We start from the raw sequence: 21,437 nt of genomic DNA on the forward strand, positions 1-21,437 counted from the left end.
GTGTGACTAGACGTGGAGGTCATTAAGTTCGTGCGCAGTTGATCTTTCGGAGATTTACGAGGTAGCTGCCGGTGTTCGCAGACCTTGTGCTCCTTCCTTATTATCTTTCTTTCTCTATATTGATATCTAGATGCTGACTATTGTAGACACTATCTTTTAGATTGAGAGTCTAGTTGCTCATGACTCAGTGACACCCCGATGTCGGACTATTGTTCCGCACTTATGTTTTATTTGGGTTTTACCCAGTATTAATGAGAAACTCCGATTATTTTAAATATCTTAATTCATTTCTGTTAAATTTTGAAAGTGTTTTGGAAAGGTCGGCTTGCCTAGTACCACGATAGGTGCCATCACGATGGGTTATGTTTTGGGTCATGACATTTTTGCAATCAGAACCACTTCACCAATTATAAGATTAGTGACAGTGCAAGACTTTGACAAGAACTCGACTTTGTTTCCTTTATCGCAGATATGAGAGATACTCAACAGGCTATATTTCAAGCCATTCAAATAATACACATTTTCAATTGAGTGAGAGAGTGTTTTCCCAATCTTTCAAACTCCCGGAATGTATCCCTTTTTGCCATTTCCAAAGGACACACTCTCACCTTGTAGGACCTTGAGTGAAAGGAAACCATCCATTCTTCCAATCATGTGTTTAGAGCAGCCATTATCCATGTACCATTTTTGACTGCTTCTCTTCACCACTGTCTACACAAGAGAATGAGAAATGAAACTTAGGAACTCATATAAGTTCGGGTCCCTTGTAATGAGGGAAAGGGCGAATCAGACTTCTTTTTGTCTATGCAGGCATCCCACATTTCTTTTTTTCAGAGAATCAAGTTCCTTAGCAGCAAATACTTTTTCAACAAAAACTTTGTTTTTCTATTGGGACTTAAAATTTGCTTTACATGAATCTTTGTAATGACCAGTTTTACGACAATGAGTGAAAAGCCATTTATCAGGCACAATACATACTTGCTATGTGGGTTATAGGGGGCCTTTTCTTTGTGGAACCCGATTCATTGCCCGCTCCCCCCATTAATTTTATACATGGAAGTAACTATATCAGAGGAACATGTCCACTTTAGAGATGTATCTAGATCATTTTTTAACCCTACTTAAATCTTCCTGAAGTTATCTATTTCTTTCATATTCAGCAACAAGACTTAATTTTATATTTTTGAGTTTATTTTCAAGCTTAAGGTGTGCCTCACTTGCCACTTCCTTTCTTTTAGAAGAGTTCATGCATTTTTCCATTGAATGTTTTAATATGATATTTTCTATCTCTAATGTTCTATATCTCAAATTTCCTTAATTAAAGCATTTTTATCATTAACGAGATTGTGGTAAGCATCAATTGAAACAATAGCTAAAGATACCAGCTTCTTTTGAGAATAAGACTTCAAATATTTTTTGAATGTCTAGAAAGTTTACCTCATCGTCATCATTATCTTCTTCCTCATCGGATTTTTCCATCTGTGCAAATATGGATTCATATTCAGCAGCTTCACTTTCAACGGCCATCATGGAGGTGTCTCTTTGCTCATCATCACCCTTAGATTTACTAGAGGAATCTCCCCAGGCATCCAGAGCTTGCTTCACAACATTATCAGCGGCATCTCTTCTCTTGAACTTACTGTCAGGGAGCGGGTTCCTCTTAATCGTCTTATCCGCGTTATGTTTGTAATTGTCCTGCTTGTGGAGAGGACAATCTTTGATGAAATATCCTATATTTCCGCACTTGTGCCAGCAATCATAACCTTTAGTGTTTTCGCCAGAGTTGCCCTTCTTAGGAATTCCTCGATTTAGACAAACCCTTTTTCTGAAATCTTTGTTTAAGATAGGCCATGTCAGTGTCATCTCCACTTGAGTCACTGCTGTCTGCCTTGAGAACCAGGTTCTTCTCCTTTTTAGGTTCTCTTCTTTCATGATCTTTCTTCTTATTCATCTCATTAGTTTTCAGATTTCCAATGAGTTCATCAATAGTCAACTTTTGCAGATCCTTTGCTTCATCAATAGTCAACTCTCCTAGGAACCAGGTAACACACTGAGTATTTTTCTAACCAGTTTTTTCCTTGGGATAATTTCTCCAAGGGAATGAATCTCATTGATGATGGAAGTAAAACGAGTATGCATATCCTGAATAGACCCATCCTCATTCATCTTGAATAGTTCATACTTTCTAGTAAGCATGTAAATTTTTGACTTCTTGACTTGAGTGGCTCCCTCATGTTCAGTTTGGAGAGCCTCCTCAGATCTCCTTGGCAGATTGACAGGCTGAGATCTCGTCTGGTCCAATGCCACAAACAAGGATCTTATTTGCCCTGAAGTTTTTCTCGATGGCCTTACGATCAACATCATTATATTCCTTCCTTGTCTTTGGAACTATAACTGTTCCCTCACCAATGGTCTTCATGGGGACGAAGGGTCCATTACAAATAACATCCCAGAGCTCTGAATCTTCTGCCATCATAAAATCATGCATTCTTGTCTTCCACTAGCCATAATATTGGCCATTGAATCTTGGTGGTCTGTAGGTTGATTGTCCTTCTTCAAAATTTGGTGGAGCAACCATGTTGATACTTTCTAGGTGTTAGCCTTATAGAAAGAACCCGCTTTGATACCAATTGTTGTAAACTAAAAGTGCACCAAACTATATAGAGAACCCGATTCTCTATCATTTCCCACAGAATACAAAAGTAAGTAAATAACACAACGATATTTACGTGGAAAACTCCCAGCTCACGGGATTAAAAACCACAACCTACACTGGTAGGATTTCAACTTCACTAACTGAGCAAACTTTAGATAACAACCTATAATAATCTAGGAGTTAAAATCGTAATCCCTCACCTACTCATAATAACTATATTGCAAGCCTCTTTGTAATAACTATATTACAAAGCTAACCACTTGACTAATTTTAGTCAAAACAACCACACATATTATAGTTTAAAAAATGTCCTGTGAAATGATCTGAAAAACTGAGTAGGAATTACAAGTGAATAATATGAACAAAGACACAACAATACTAAAGGACACATGATGTAATCAATGTTGGGATCTGGTCCTTTGTTTTGTTGCTGTTTTGTTCTTCAATACCTTAGAGAGAATGAAGGCAGCTGCACACTTGAGAGTAATCAATATTTAGGTTATGCAAGTGTGTTGAAATTCCTTTCCTCGTATTGATAATATATGAGTGAGCTCATCAAAGATGATGCAAGGGAGTGTCCGGTACACAACATGCTTCAACAAGTTGTTGTACTGTTGCGTGTACAGTGCAATAGCTTTAATAGCTATTAGAGTTGACTTGTACTGTGACCGAAGGAACTGATCTCTATCTATTCCCTCTATTGTTCCCTTATCTGGTTTCATTTGAGAAATGAACCAGACATTTGACTCGTTGCTCTGAACGTTGCGGAACCAACTGTATCAGGTTCCCTATCTGGTTCTATCATTGAGTTTGTTAAATCATCAAAACAAAAGACACTTAACTTATTAGACTTACAAAACCAATTTGATGAATAAATACAATATTTGTTTGAGTTATACATAAATAGAACTCAAACCTGAAACTACAAAGGACAAATGATAGTTATGCCCGAGCAACAGATATATCTTCAATGTCATCTCTCGCCATACACAGTTGCATCAGCTCTAAGATCTACACATAAGGTGCAGAAGTATAGTATGAGTACAACTGACCCCTTGTACCCAATAAGTATCTTGACTAACCTCGGTGAAGTAGTTGACGAGGTTTTTTAGTTAAAAGATACTCATTGATATAACATGTGTAGTGGAATAGCAATAGAAACAATACTAAAACATAACAGAGAAGATTACAAGGACAAATATGCGAAGCAGTAAATGATTACTAGAAGAAATTATGGTCAATATTTCTTAATATCACAACCAATAATTTCCTCAAAGCGATGACCATCAAACCACGGTAGTAAATCCAGAGCTTTCATAGTGTGAGAAATGAACTCAAGATATCAAATCAAATGGCACGACAACACTCTTCGTGCATTTATCTCATCCTTACCGAGCATACGTATAACAGTACCAACCAGGTGAAAGAAAGGCCAATTACAGTTACGACAAAGTTGGAGATACACATGTATTAATAACAAACAAGGCAATGCATAAGGACAACGATAACGGACTAGGTAGAAGGCATAGAAGTAATGACAGCAATTAAGATAGAATAACATAAATTTCACTAACTAACATGATAGAAGGCTTAGATGTAGATATAACAAACAGGAAGGAAAGCATGATCTTTATAAGCTAAACAAATAGAAGGCATGAATAACTAACATGGTAGAAGGCTTATACAAAAGTGCAACAAATGAGAAACGACATAGATGTGGATATGACAAACAAGAAGGAAAACATGATATTTTCAAGTTAAACAGATTGAAGGCATGATAATACAACATCAATTGAGGAAGAGGACAAAGACAGAACAACAACGACAAGTCACATACAAAACATAGGTGCAACAGTAATAACTCAAGATAAAGAAATGAATGTATACACAAGGAAAAGATATCACAATATAATGCATGTCCCTCGTCCTCGCCTGCACGAAAATATCCTTCGTTCCATGAAAATATGATAATATAAAAATAATGGCTCGGCATCACCCTTCGTAATTTTACTCTCATCCTCACATGGTAATGTAAATGAAATGGCACAACATCGCCCTTCGTGCTTAACTCACATGGCACGACATCACCCTTCGTGCTTTACACTCTTTCTCTCATGGTAATATATATAAAATGGCAAGGCATCACCCTCCGCGATTTACACTCTTTCTCATTAAGCACATGTATATGAATAACAAGCAAGAAAGGAAGAATGAATAACATCAAGGAGAGCGATTAAGCGAATATTCTAATGAACATAAATCACAGCTTTCATGCCAATAACAATTCAAAAACGTCAAGAACCTCATTTTTCAAGTATCTTAACCAATCTCAAAAAAATGATCTTCAACTCGAGTATCGAATCCAATATCTCAAGAATAACGGTCGTAGCGATGTACTTTTCATTAAGTATAGTGTTGACCGAATTTAGCACATTAATAGTTTCACAAAAATCCGTCAAATTTTAATCAAGTTTGAATAAGCTAAATCATGATTTCTTGTATTTAACTTCATATTCATATTAATCTAGAAGTAAAGTAAAACATGAGGCAAGAAGGCCACATATTCCAACAAGGCATAAATAATCGTATAATCTACCCCCGAGCATGATTAACCCTGGCACATGCGTATACGCTCGTCACCTCATATATGCATCACCTCCGCAACCAATATCAATTAGTAGGAAAAATTCTCCCAAGAAAGTTAGGTAAGACACTTACTTCTAACAAGCCAAATCGATACACTAGAAGCACTATCCTGCAAGGATTCTTTTCTTTTCACAAAAATAATAAAGTTATATTGCTAATTTATGTCTGATTAGTTATGAATTATACTAGGAATATATATGGTATATATAATTAAATTGTTAGTTTTACTCTGTGTCTTTCATAAGGTGCTAATTATACCCTATATATACATCACATTTGTATTTGAATTGAAATAAATATAGATGCAAAACAAATGTTATATAAATTTAAAATAATGAATCCTGCAATGTAAAAATACACTACATGTATCTTAGTGTATAATTACTTTATAACATGAATAAATTTAAAAAAATTCTGTCATGACCCGGAATCCCAACCTCGAGGTCGTGATGGCGCCTAACATTCACTTGCTAGGCAAGCCGACATGATATAATTAAATAGCCAATTTTTAACAGTTTAAACACAATGATGATATACAACGAGAAATAGAAACCCAATCTGATACAGTACCAATATAAGTCATGTGATAATATATACTCTCAAAGATGCGGAGTCACGAGTGCACGAGCAGCTAGAAGTTCTACAAACAGAGTTTGAAATAAACACAACTGTTTCGAAGGAAATGAACAGTAAAAGAGGGAAGAGGAAGGGGACTTCAAGGTCTGCGGACGCCAGCAGATCTACCTCAAGTGTCCGTATGCAATGATCTGAGCTGACGCACCTCACACACCGGTAGGGACCAATACCAGAATCTGCACAAGAAGTGCAGAAGTGTAGTATGAGTATAACCGACCCAATTTACTCCGTAAGTGTCGAGCCTATCCTCGACGAGGTAGTGACGAGGATATGACAGGACACCTACATAAATAAACTTGTACAAGTATATGCAAAGCAGTAACAATAACAGAGGATACCAACGTATAAAGTGGGAGGGGACATGCAAAAATGGGAAAAATATGACAACTACGACAGGTGTGAAATCATATAACGACCAAATAAATCATCAACTAATGAAATTAGATAACCAATGATATGAAAATGGCACGACATCACCCTTCGTTCTTTTATTCTCGTCCTTACCATGAAATGATGATATAAGTAAAATGAAATGGTACAGCATGACCTTTCATACTTTTACTCTCAACCTCACCATGTAACAATGAATAAATGAGATGAATGGCACAACATCACCCTTCGTGCTTTTACTCTCCTCCTCACCATATAATAATGAATAAATGAGATAAATGGAATGACATCACCATTCATGCTTTTACTCTCTTCCTCACTATGTATTAATCAATAAATGATATAAATACAATGATACGGTATCACCCTTCGTGCTTTTACACTCTTTCTTACCATGTAACGAAGATAATATGAATTCAGGAAATAAATAATGCGGGGAATGTATTTAACATCAAATATGACTCCAAGATACCAAACTTCAACTTCCAAAATGCTCAACAAATACGAAATAAGCAATAATTACGAAAGGAATAATCAAAGAAGTAATAACCTAACATAAGCATGGATATCATAATTAATAATACAATAAAACACAAGGAAACAAGTTCCACCCTCATACTTTAACCTAACAACAACGCATAAGTATTCGTCACCTCACATATATGTTATTTCTACACATTAAACACGTAGCAAATAGACTAACAAGTCTTAATCCCTGAAGTCAAGGTTAATCACGATACTTACCTCGCTACGCAATCAAATCAAAGCTCAACCGGGGCCTTTCCTCTAAAATTTGCCTCCAAACCAATCGAATCTAACCAAATATAGTCCAAACAATTCAAAATAAGCTTTAGAAACTACCTATGAGTCAAAAACATTCAATCTTTAATGATTTTGGAAAAAGTCAACAAAAGTCAACCCCGACTTGGTCAAAACATGAGATTTGGACCAAAACCCAATTACCCATTCACCCCCGAACCCGATTATATAATTAGTTTAAAAATCCGACCTCAATTTGAGGTCTAAATCTCAATTTCTCTAAATACCCAATTTCTACCTAAATCCCTAATTTCTACCATGAACAACCATAAATTAAAGGCTAAAAATCAATGGGTGTTGATGGAAATGGAAGAAAACAAGTTAAAATATACTAACCTATGAAGTGGGGATGAAATTCCTCTTCAAAATCGCCTCTAGGCTGAGCTCAAATGTGAAGATGGTGAAACTTGAAGAAAATCTCGTCTTAGGGATATTTTAAATTACTGGCATCGGGTCTTCATTGCGTCCGCGAAGGACCTGACGCGATCGCGAAGCACTATGGCCCAATTGGTCTTCGTGTTCGCGAGATGCTCTACGCATTCGCGATGGCCCTTCTCCTGGCGTTCGCGTAGAACACTCAACAGATCCCCTCCCAGGCCCATACCCTTCGCATTCGCGTGGTATTGGTCGCGTACGCGAAGGATGATCCCACCAATTCTTCGCATTCGCGAACTCAACCTCGCATTCGCATAGAGGAAATCTCACCCTAGCCCAGGTTAACCTTCACGATCGCGAAGAATAAGGCACCATACACCAGAATCTCTGAAACCAACAATCCTTCAAAGTTCAAAATCACTCTGTAACCTATCTGAAACTCACCCAAGCCCATCAGGCTCCAAACCAAATATGCACACAAGTGTAATAACATCATATGGACTCGCTTGCATGATTAAAACACCAAAATAACATATAGAACTACAAATCATACATCAAAATGTATGAAATTTTCAAAAAAACTTAAGAACTTTCAAAATTTAAAACAGGACGTTCGAATCACGTCAAATCAACTTTGTTTTGCACCAAATTTTGCAGACAAGTCATAAATAGTGAAATGAACCTATACCAACTTCAAAATGTATAGGGTTTGCACCAAAATAACACCTAGAACTACGAATCAGACATCAAAATATATGAAATTTTCAAAGAAACTTAAGAACTTTCAAATTTTACAACCGGAATTCCGAATCACGTCAAATCAACTCCATTTTGCCCCAAAATTTGCAGACACATCATAAATAGTGAAATGAACCTATACCAAGTTCTAGAACCGAAATTCGAACGCGGTAGCAACAAAGTCAATCTAGGTTAAACTTGGAATTCTTTAAACCTTCAAATTACTAGTTTCAACAAATTACATTAAATCAAGTTAGGGACTTCCAAATTCAGTTCTGGGCATACGTCCAAGTCCCAAATCACGATATGGACCCATCGGGACCATCAAAATAATTGATTCGGGTCTGTTTGCACAAAATATTGACCGTAGTCAACTCAAATCATTTTAAGGCTAAAATTCACATTTTCTTCAATTTTTCACATAAAAATATTCTGGAAAAAGACACGGACTGTGCATGCAAATCGATGAAGGCTAAATGTTGAGGTCTTGGAAGACAAAAATGAAGGATAAAACTAAAAATTACCTATCGGGTCATCACATTCTTCACCTCTAAAACAAACATTCGTCCTCGAACGAACATAGAAAGGTACCTGGACTGGTGAAAAGGTGTGGATATCTACTCCGCATGTCGAGATCGGACTCCCACATGGTTGCCTCGATCAACTGAACTCTAACTAAAGGATATCTCTTAGACCTCAACTTTCGGACTTGCCGGACTAGAATAGCCACCGGATCCTCCTCATAAGTCAAATTCTTGTCAAATTAGACCGAGCTAAAATCTAACACATGGGACAGATCACAGTGATAATTCCGGAGCATGGAGACATGAAACACCAAGTGAACTACTGATAAACTAGGTGGCAATGCAAGCTTGTAGGACACCTCCTCCATTTTGTTAAGAATCTCTAAGGGTCTGATATACCTAGGGCTCAACTTGCCCTTTATTTTGAACCTTATCACAACCTTCATGGGTGAAACCTGGAGCAATACACTCTCTCCCACCATGAATGCAATATCACAAACTCTACGATCGGCATAACACTTCAGCCTAGACTGAGCCGTACGAAGTCGATCCTGTATCATCTTGACCTGTTCCAAGGCATCTTGAACCAAATCGGTACCTAATAACAGAGCCTTTCCCGTCTCAAACTAACCAACTGGCGAACGACACCGTCTACCGTATAATGCCTCATAGAGAGTAATCTAAATAGTTGATTGGTAGCTGTTGTTGTAGGAAAACTTTGCATGCGGAAATAACTGATCCCAAGAACCTCCGAAATCCATAACGCGAGCGTGAAGCATATCCTGCAATATCTGAATGGTGCGCTCGGACTGTCTGTCCGTATAGGGGTGAAATGTTGTACTCAACATAACCCGTGTGCCTAACTCACACTGTACAGCCTTCCAGAAGTGTGAGATGAATTACGTACCTCGATCAGAAATAATGGACACTGGCACAGAAGGCGGATGATCTCGCAGATGTAGATCTCAATCAACCGCTCTGAAGAATAGGTAACTTCTACTGGAATGAAATATGTCGACTTGGTCAACCTGTCTACAATGACCCATACTGCGTCACATTTCTTCGACGTCTGTGGGAGCCTAACAACAAAATCCATGGTAATACGCTCCCACTTCCACTTGGGAATCTCAAGCTTCTGAAGCAACTCGCTAAGCCTCTGATGCTCATACTTTACTTGCTGACAATTTAGACACCGAGCCACATATTCAACTATACCCTTCTTCATTCTCCTCCACCTAACGTTAAATATAATTAGTGATTACATGCCTCAAGTGGGTTTGGACGAAGAGGATAAGAGGCGCTTCTGGAAAGAATTTGACGGGTTAGTACGTGACATTCCGCTCATCGAGAAGTTATTCATAAGAGCTGACTTCAATGGTCACATTAGGGCAACATCTTAGGGGTATTACGGTGTGCATGGAGGCTTTGGATTTGGAGTTAGGAATGGAGGAGGTACTTCATTGTTGGAATATGCTAAAGCCTTTGATTTGGTGATTGCCAACTCGTATTTTCCGAAAAGTGAGGAGCACTTGGTTACATTCTGGAGTTCACTGTCCAAGACTCAAATTGATTATCTACTCCTCCGGAAGTGCAATAGGAGTTTGTGCATCGATTGCAAGGTTATACCAAGCGAGAATGTCATGACTAAACATAGATTATTGGTGATGAACGTAGATATCGTGAGGAAGAGAAGGAAGAGTGTCATGTATGGTCAACCCAGGATCAGGTGGGGTGCTTTGATTAGTGACAAAGCGCAGGAGTTGGGGGAGGGATGTTGTTGGCTAGGGGAGCCTGGAAGAGCAGTGGAGACGTGAGCTATATGTGGACCATGACAGCGGAGTTTATTAAAGTAGTTGTGAGAGAAGTGTTAGAGGTATTGAAGGGTTTCTATGGCAGCCACAAAGGTGTCTGGTGGTGGAGTGAGGAGGTACAAGAGAAAGTGGGAGCCAAGAAAGCGACGTACTTGATGCTTATAGAGAGCATGGACGAGGAGTCGAAGAGGATGAACACGAAGGTGTATAGGAGGGCTAAGAAGGAGGCAAAGTTAGCGGTTACTGCAGCGTTTAGGCATTTGTATGAATAGCTTGGGTCCAAAGGCGGGGACAAGAAGCTATACATGCTAGCCAAGGTAAGAGAGAGGAAATCATGTTATCTTGATCAAGTTAAGTGTATCAAAGATGAGGAAGGTAGAGTTTTGATGGAAGAGGCTCAGATTAGACGAAAATGGCAGATATATTTCCATAAACTCCTGAACAAAGAAGGTGATAGGGACATTGTGTTGGGCGACTTGGACCACTCCGAGAGGCCCCAAGATTTCGGGTATTGTAGGTGCATAATAGTAGAAGAGGTCGGGGGAGGGGAGGGGTATGCGTAAGATGCACAAGGGTAGAGCTACCGGGCCAGATGAAATACCTGTGAAATTTTGGAAGAATGCGGGTAAGGCAAGTTTGGAGTGGCTCACTAGGCTGTTCAACGTCATTTTTAGGACGAAGAATATGCCCGATGAATGGAAGTGGAGTACAATGACTCCTCTCTATAAAAACAAGGGTGATATCCAAAGTTGTAATAATTATATGAGGATTAAGTTTCTAAGCCATACTATGAAAGTTTGGGAGAGGGTGGTTGAAGTGAGGGTGAGGACCAGTGTGTCCATTCCTGAGAACCAGTTCGGTTTCATGTCGGGGAATTCGACTATGGAAGCCATTCACATTGTGAGGTAATTGGTGGAGAGGTATAGGGAGATGAAGAAGGAATTGCACATGGTATTCATTGAACTAGAGAAAGCATATGACAAAGTCCCGAGAGAGGTGCTTTGGCGATGCTTGGAGGCTAAAGGGGTCCCAATAGCCTACATTAGGGTGATTAAGGACATGCATGATGAAGCTAAGACTCGGGTTAGGGCCGTAGAAGGAGACTTGGAACACTTTTCGGTTATGATGGGGTTGCACCAGGGATCAGATATTAGTCCATTAATATTTTTCTTGGCGATAGACGCATTGATGAGACACATTCAAGGTGAGGTGACATGGTGTATTTTATTTACGGATGATATAGTTTCAATTGACGAGACACGGGGTGGTGTTAACGAGAGGCTGGAGATTTTGAGGCAGACCTTAGAGTCTAAGGGTTTCAAGTTGAGCAAGACCAAGACAGAATACATGGAGTGCAAGTTCAGCAACGGTACCCACGAAGGGGATATGGAGGTGAGGCTTAATACGCAAGTCATCCCCAAGAGAGGTAGTTTCAAGTATCTTGGATCTATAATACAAGGTAACAGGGAGATTGATGAAGAGTGGAGGCTTGCTTCCGATGTCTTGTATGATAAGAATGTGCCATTGAAATTTAAAGGTAAGTTCTACAAGGTTGTTGTTAGACCGACTATGTTGTATGGAGCAGAGTGTTGGCCGGTCAAGAACCCTCATACCCAGAAGCTAAAAGTAGTTGAGATGAGGATGTGTGAGCATACCTGGTTGGATAATATTAGGAATGAAGTTATTCGTAAAATGTGGGAGTGGCCCCTGTGGAGGATAAGTTGTAGGAGGCGTGGTTCAGATGGTTCGGGCATGTTAAGAGGAGAAATATAGAAGCCCCAGTTAGAAGGTGCAAGCAGTTAGCCTCGGTGGGCAGCATGAGGGGTAGAGGTAGACCTAAGAAGTCTTGGGGAGAGGTTATTAGGAGGGACATGGCACAGTTGGAGCTGATTGAGGACATGGCCCTAGACAGTAGGGTGTGGAGGTCAAAGATTAGGGTAGAAGGTTCGTAGGTAGTCGAGCATTTCTCTTTGTCTTAGTTCGCTAGCATTAGTGTTAGTATAATATCTTTTATTCATAGATGGCTATTACTACCTAGAGTTTGACTGCATTATTGGATTCGATCTTATTTCATCTTGTTGTTATTCTTACTTGTTGCAATTACCTTTTCTTTTTCCGTCGTTCTCTAGCCGAGGGTCTATCGGAAAAAGCCTTTCTGCCCTTCCAGGGGTAGGGGTAAGGCTGCATACATCTTACCCTCCCCAGACCCCACTTGTGGAAAACTACTGGGTTTGTTTTTGTTGTTGTTGGTGGTGTCGTTGTTGTTGTTGTTGTATTATCCTCCACCAATAATGTTGCTAGTCCTGATACATCTTGGCGCCCCTGGATGAATGGAATACCGGGAACTATGGGCCTCCTCAAGAATCAACTCAGGAAGCCCATCCACATTGGGCACACAAATCCGACCCTACATCCGCAATACCCCATCATCTCTGATAGTAACCTGCTTGGCACCACCGTGCCGCACCGTGTCCTTAAGGACAAGAAAATGGGGGTCGTCATATTGATGATGCGCTCATACAAAGAAAACTGAGAGACCGTGCAAGGTAGAACACGACTAGGCTCCGAAACATCTAACCTCACGAACTGATTGGCCAAATCTTGAACATTAGATGCTAGCGGCCTCTCACTAACTGGAATATATGCAAGGCTACCCATACTCACAACCTTTCTACTCAAGGCATAGACCACCACATTGGCCTTCCCGGGATGATACAAAATGATAATATCATAGTCTTTCAACAGCTCCAACCACCTACTCTGCCTCAAGTTGAGATCCTTTTGCTTGAACAAACACTGTAGACTCCGATGATCGGTGAACACCTCACACGACATGCCATAGTGGTAATGCCCCCCAAATCTTCAGTGCATGATCAATGGCTTCCAACTCTAGGTCATGAACATGGTAATTCTTCTCATGAACCCTCAACTACCACAATGCATATGCAATCACCCTGCCATCCTACATCAATACTGCACCGAGCCCAATGCGCGATGCATCATAATACACCGTGTAGGATCCTGAACCTGTGGGCAACACCAATACTGGAGCCGTGGTCAAAGCAGTCTTGAGCTTATGAAAGGTTAACTCACACTCATCGGACCACCTGAACGGGGCACCCTTCTAGGTCAATCTAGTCATTAGTGCTGATATGGATGAAAACCCCTCCACGAATCGGCGATAATAACCCGCCAAACCCAGGAAACTCTGAGTCTCTGTAGCTGAAGTAGGTCTAGGTGACGAGCGCAAACACAGACTTAAATTGTGCTCGCTAATCAAAGATAGTATAATATAATATCGTATCCACATAGATTAGATTTAAACAGTGTTCTCGTAGTTTCTAGCTTGATTTCTATCAAGGAGGATCAACAATTGAGATTTATATGATTAATAATAAATTTTAACTAAGAATCAAAAATCTACAGCTATTGACTAGTGACTATCGAAACAAGGAATAAGCAATTAAGGTTATCAGTGGGAGAGGATAGGGTTTTGACAAGATAGGTGCACGATAATTGTTTGGTATCTAACTCTAGATAATTCACTTATAATATTCAAGTGAGTCTCTCGAATTCACTCTATTATTAGTTCAAACGTTCAGCAAAAATGCCTCTCTCAATTAAGTCTTAACCTCACGAGATAAACCAATTTAAGCACTGTGAAAATGTGCAAGAATGTGTAGTGGATCGGTCATTAGGAAAACCTGTTTCGATTATTTTTCGAACTAGGTTTAATCAATGATTAAACTAGCCTCTTTCAATTACTTAGAAGAATCTATGAACTCAACCAACAATATAATGCAAAGGTATCACAAGTTATACCTCTCTCGATTACATGAACTAGTAAATATAGATGCAATGATTAAATCCTCCAAAATGATTCAAATACATAAAATTAGAGTTATAATCCACAAACAATCATCAATACACCAAACCCATCAAAGCCCAAAAGGAACTACTCAATAGGCATTGAGAAAGTCATCACAAATATAACTAAATTATAGGAAAACATAAATTCAATCCAAACCCGGATCTTGAGTGAGGAAGGAATGATGAAATCCTTGTACTTGTGTTCTTCCAAGCCTCTTTAGCCTCCTTAGGTCGAAAATCTGCCCAAAACCCCAAAATGGTGTTTTCTGGTGTATTTAAGTCGTCCCTCAATAAACCCTGGACGAAATTACCCTTTTTAGCCGAAATAGGAAGTTGCTCTAACATTTTTATGCTACCGCGCCACCCGCGCTTGTGGGGAATTCCAAAACATTTGCAAAAATCATTTCTAGCCATATTTTTCACTGCCGCGCCGTGCCTCGCGGCATGTGGTGCGGCTGTGCATTTTTCTTAGAGTGAATTTGTTTATTCAATTTTTTTGACATCCAGACTTGGTCCTCGACCCCCGAACGTGATTTCGACTTAATTGCTTGGGCTTCTACTTAGGCTTCAAAGCTCCAAATAGCTCGAATTAGCTCCACGACATCTACATAACTCGGAATCACTCCTACAAGGCATAAAACACACAATAAGTGCAAAACCACTACCAATTAAAGCTCAACACAAATAAAGTATAGTGAATTAGAGTACAATACGCGACTAAAACATGAGATTATATCCTACCATCACTTGGCCAGTTCTGAACCACTTTAATCTTCTTAGGATCCACTTTAATGCCCTCGGCCGATACAACATGCCCTAAAAAAGCAACTGAATCCATCCAGAACTCACATTTCAAAAACTTGGCATATAATTAACTATCTCTCAGAGTCTGAAGTAAAATTCGAAGATGCTGCTCATGTTCCTTTCGACTGCGAGAGTAGATCAAGATATCATCAATGAATACGATCTCAAAAGAATCAAAATAGAGCTTAAATACCTTGTTCATCAAATCCATAAATGTTGTTGGGGAATTTGTCAAACCAAATGACATCATTAGGAAATCATAATGCCCATACCGAGTTCGAAAAAGCTGTCTTAGGGACATAAGATTCCCTAATCTTCAATTGATGGTAGCCAGACCTCAAATCAATCTTTGAAAACACTTTGGCACCTTGGAGCTAATCAAATAAGTCATCAATCCTCGGCAACGGGTAATTTTTCTTGATAGTGACGTTGTTCAACTACCGATAGTCTACACATCCTTATCGAACCATCTTTCTTCTTCACAAACAACACGGGTGAACCCCAAGGTGAGACACTAGGTCGGTCTAATGAATCCCTTATTAAGCAAATCTTGTAACTGCTTCTTCAATTCCTACAACTCGGGCGGGGCCTTACGATATGATGGAATAAAAATGGGCTAACTGCGCGGAGCCAAATCAATACAGATGTCAATATCTATATCGGGTGGCATCCCCGGTAGATCTGCAGGAAGCACCTCTGGAAACTCATGCACAAAGGGTACCGAATCCATGGAAGGAACCTCCACACTAGAATCGAGAATATAAGCCAAATAAGCTAAACATCCCTTCTCGACCATGCACCGAACCTTCACATAAGAAATAATCGTGCTAGTAGAATGACCAGGAGTCCCACTCTACTCTAATTGAGGCATCCCCGGCGTGTCTATGGTCATCGTCTTTACGTAACAGTCCAATATAGCATGATACGGTGACAACCAATCCATGCCCAAAATAACATCAAAGTCCACCATGTCAAGAAGTAGGAGATCTATACTAGTCTCAAGACTCCCAATAGTAATCACACATGAGCAAGAGACACAATATACAACAATAGAATCTCCCACAGACGTGGACACATAAACATGAGCACTCAAAGAATCACGAGGCACAACCAGATATGAAGCAAAATAGGATGACATGTAGGAATAAGTAGAGCCCGGATCAAATAGAAATAAAGCATCTCTATGGCAAACTAGAACAATACCTGTGATGACGACGTCAAATGACTCGGCCTCAAGTCTAGCCAGGAATGCATAAAAATGTGGCTAGGCCCCACCACTCTGACCTTCGTCTCTCGGACGATATCTAGCTGGCTGACCTCCACCTCTAACGGCCTAACCTCTACCTCTATTGGCTTGACTTCCACCTCTGGTAGCTTGACCCCTTGGCTGATGTGATTGCTGACCCTGGAACTGGCCCTATTGACTTAGATAACCACTCTGATAACTCTATATCGGAGGTGCACTAATAGGAGCTAGTGGTGCACTGTAGGCTAGCTTCTCAAGATGAGATACATAAGGACCACAACTAACCGAAACACCATGGGATGCATGAGCGCTAGGTGAAATGTCTTGGACGGATGGCCTCTACCAAGAGTACCCCTGCCTCCAGACGAGGCACCACTGAAACCATCGAAATGATGAGGCCTCTTATCAGATACCGTCCCCTTTTCCTTACCACGAACCATCTCGATCCATCTAGCAATCTCTAGGCCCTATGAAAAGAAATATCATCTCCGGTCTCCTTAGCCATATGTAGCATGATAGTGAAAGTGAGCCCATCAATGAATCTCCTCACTCTCTCCCTCTCAGTAGGGAGCAAAATAATGGTGTGGTGATCTAGGTCCACAAATTGAGTCTTATACTGGGTAACAAATATGATACCCTACTGAAGACACTCAAACTGCCTGCGGTAATCCTCCCTCAGAGTAAAAGGAATGAAATTCTCTAGAAATAGATGTGAAAACTAATCCCAGTAAGTGGAGTTGAACCAGATGGTCTAGTCAATACATAATCTCTCCACCATCTCTTGGCAGAACCGGTCATCTAGTATACTACAAAATCGACCCCATTGGTCTCAACTATACCCATGTTGCGCAACATCTCGTGGCAATAGTCCAAGAATCTTGTGGGTCCTCATATGGTGCACCACTTAAATGAACAAGGAAAATCTTGGTAAACTTATCCATCCTCAACAAGGCCTCAAAAGACATAGCGGGCCTATCACCGGCCTGTGCCATAACAACCAGCTGAACCACCCCAACTAGCTCGGCTGTTGGAGTCTGATATAGGGAATCCACCTGCTCCGGGGTGTAAATGGCAGGTCTGTTCTCCTCCCCCAGCCCGAGAGAAGGCTGGCACTACTGGTAATGCACCGGTCTGGGCCATACTCTCCATAAAGCCCACCAAGCGGACTAGAGCGTCCTGAAGCACTGGAGTTGGCTATGAACCCTTTCAGGAACTGAGCTGGTCCGATGGGTACAGTATGAGCTGGGAACTCCTCCTCATGATCAATCTGAGGCTCCACTACGGGTACTGCTGCCCGATCTCTATGCTGAGCTCTGCTTCTTCCTCTGCCTCTACCTCACCCTCGGCCTCTACCCCTAGTAGTAGCTGCTACATGGGGCTCCGGCTCATGTCCAGCTGCAGATGTTGTGTGAGTTCTCACCATCTGCGAGAGAACAAGAATAGAATGGTTCAATCATCAATGATAGAATAAAATCGCATGATAAAGAAAGAAAGAAGTGAAATGTTTCCTAAACCTCCATAGCCTCGGGAAGATAAGTACAGACGTCTCTATACCAATCCTCTATACTCTACTAAGCTTGCTCATGACTCGTAAGACCTAGGCAACCTAGTACTCTGATACCAACTTGTGACGACCCGGAATCCCAAACTCGGGGTCGTGATGGTGCTTAGCATCCACTTGCTAGGCAAGCCGACGTGAAATAATTAATTAGTTAGTTTTAACAGTTTAAACACCATGATGATATATATCATGAGAATACAAATCCAATCAGATAGAGTACCAACATAAGTCATGTGATAATATATACTCCCAAAGATCTGGAGTCACGAGTACATGAGCAACTAGAAGTCCTACAAATAGGGTCTGAAATAAATACAACCATTTCGAAGTAAATGAACAGTAAAAGAGGTAAGAGGAAGGGGACTTCAAGGTCAGCAGACGCCAGAAGATCTACATAATTCTCCGTATGAAATGATCCGAGCTGACGCACCTCACGCACCGCTGGGACCAATACCAGAATCTGCACAAGAAGTACAGAAGTATAGTATGAGTACAACCGACCCAATGTACTCTATAAGTGTCGAGCCAAACCTCGACGAGGTAGTGACGAGGCTATGACAGGACACCTACATAAATAAACCTGTACAAGTATATGCGAAGCAGTAACAATAATAGAGGATAACAATGTACAAACTGGGAGGGGACATGCAAAAAGGGGAAGAATATGATAACTACGACAAGTATGAAATCACGTAATAGCAAAATAAATCATCAACCATTGAAATCAGATAACCAATTATATGAAAATGGCACGACATCACCCTTCGTGCTTTTACTCTCGTCCTTACCATGAAATGATGATATAAGTAACATGAAATGGCACGACATCACCCATCGTACTTTTACTCTCAACCTCATCAAGTAACAATGAATAAATGAGATGAATGGCACGACATCACCCTTCATGCTTTTACTCTCTTCCTCACCATATAATAATGAATAAATGAGATAAATGGCATGACATCACCCTTCATGCTTTTACTCTCTTCCTCACTATGTATTGATCAATAAATGAGATAAATGCAATGGAACGGCATCACCCTTCGTTCTTTACACTCTTCCTTACGATGTAACAAAGATAATATGAATTCGGGAAATAAATAATGCGGGGAATGTATTTAACATCAAATATGATACCAATATACCAAACTTCGACTTCCAAAATGCTCGACAATTACGAAATAGGCAATAATTACTGAAGGAATAATCAAAGAATTAATAACCTAACCTATGCATGGATATCATAATTAATAATTCAATAAAACACAAGGAAACAAGTTCCACCCACATGCTTTAACCCAACAACAATGCATAAGTACGCGTCACCTCACATATACGTTGCTCCCATACATTAAACACATAGCAAGTAGACTAACATGTCCTAATCCCTCAAGTCAAGGTTAACCACAATAATTACCTCGCTCCGCAATCAAATCAAAGCTCAACCGGGGCCTTTCCTACAAGAATCGCCTCCAAACTAATTGAATCTAACCAAATATAGTTCAAACAATTTAAAATAAGCTTTAGAAACTACCCATGTGTCAAAAGGATTCAATCTTTAATGATTTGGGAAAAAGTCAACAAAAGTCAATCTCAGGCTTGCTTAGTCAAAACCCGAGATTCAGACCAAAACCCAATTACCCATTCACCCCTGAGCCCGATTATGTGATTAGTTTCGAAATTCGACCTCAATTTGAGGTCTGAATCTCAATTTCTCAAAATCTCCAATTTCTACCTGAATCCCTAATTTCTACCATGAACAAGCATAAATTAAAGGTTTAGAAATCAATGGGTGTTGATGGAAATGAAGAAAACGAGTTAAAATCTACTAACCTATGGAGTGGGGATGAAATTCCTCTTCAAAATCGCCTCTAGGCCGAGCTCAAATGTGGAGATGGTGAAAAATGAAGAAAATCTCATCTTTGGGATATTTTAAATCACTAGCATTAGGTCTTCATCGCGTTCGCGAAGGACCTGACGTGATCACGAAGCACAGTGGCCCAATTGGCCTTTGCGTTCATGATATGCTCTATGCGTTCCCGAAGGCCCTCCCCATGGCCATCGCTTTTGCGTAAAACACTCAGCAGATCCCCTCCCAGGACCATACCCATCGCGTTCGCGTGGTATTGGTCACGTTCGCAAAAGGGTGATCTCACCATTTCTTTGTGTTCGGGTCCTCAACCTCGCGTTCGTGATCGTGAAGAATAAGGCACCAGACACCAGAATCTCTAAAACGAGCAATCCTTCTATGTTCAAAATCACTCTGTTGCCTATCTGAAACTCACCCGAGCCCCTCGGGCTCCAAACCAAACATGCACACAAGTATAATAATATCATACGAACTCACTCGCGTAATCAAAATACCTAAACAACACCTAGAACTACGAATCATACATCAAAATGTATGAAAGTTTCAAAGAAACTTAAGAACATTCATATTTTACAACCGGACGTCCGAATCACGTCAAATCAACTCCATTTTGCATCAAATTTTGAAGACAAGTCATAAATAGTGAAATGATCCTATTCCAAGTTTCGGAATCGAAATCCAAACCTGGTAGCAACAAAGTCAACCTACGGTCAAACTCAGGAATTCTTTAAACCTTTAAATTACTAGTTTTCAACAAATTACGTTAAATGAAGTTAGGGATTTCCGAATTCGGTTCTGGGCATACGCCCAAGTCCCAAATCATGATACGGACTCACCCGATTTTTCAAAATGTTGATCCAGATCCCTTTGCACAAAATGTTGACCATAGTCAACTCAAATTATTTTAAAGGCAAAAATTCATATTTTCTTCAATTTTTCACATAAAAGTTTTCCAGAAAAAGACACGGACTGCGCACACAAATTGAGGAAGGCTAAACTGAGTTATTCGAGGTCTCAAAATATAGAAATGAAGGATAAAACTAAAAATGACCTATCGGGTCATCACAACTTCCACGATAAAACCTTCCAATTCAGAAAAATTCACCCAAATATTTCAATAATATCTTGTGAATATAATATGTATGGTAATGTAATGACCTAACTGGTCGTTTTGTTTTCTAGATTCCCGTTCCCTTAATTAAGACTCCCCATATATTCTTTTACTATTTTATGACTTGCGGGGATGGTTAGTTCGGGTTTGGAAGGGTTCGGGTTGAAATCGGAACACAAAGTTCCTTAATAATGACTTAAAATGGTTAAGTTTGACTTGAGTCATTATTTTGAGTAAACGACTTCGGAACTGGGATTTAATAGTCCCAATAGGTTCGTATGATGATTTTGGAATGAGCGTATGCTCGGATCGGGTTTCGGATGACCCAGGAGTGTTTCAGCGCTTAATATTAAAAGTTGGCGCATTGAAGGTTTTCCAAG

The 21,437-nt window shown here is 40.0% G+C and overlaps 1 protein-coding gene across 1 annotated transcript; it reads right to left on the reverse strand.

The window, feature by feature from the left end:
* Positions 1–555: 555 nt before the first annotated feature.
* On the reverse strand, positions 556–2,166 carry LOC138909410 (nucleolin 2-like). The gene is made up of 4 exons (XM_070200610.1): positions 2,130–2,166; positions 1,819–2,031; positions 1,438–1,730; positions 556–711 (listed from the first exon to the last, which is right to left on the reverse strand). The coding sequence occupies exons 1-4, from the start codon at positions 2,164–2,166 to the stop codon at positions 556–558; spliced, it is 699 nt and encodes a 232-aa protein (XP_070056711.1).
* Between the last annotated feature and the right edge of the window lie 19,271 nt (positions 2,167–21,437).

This window comes from Nicotiana tomentosiformis, chromosome 4 (assembly GCF_000390325.3).
Source record: "Nicotiana tomentosiformis chromosome 4, ASM39032v3, whole genome shotgun sequence".
Lineage (NCBI taxonomy): Eukaryota > Viridiplantae > Streptophyta > Magnoliopsida > Solanales > Solanaceae > Nicotiana > Nicotiana tomentosiformis.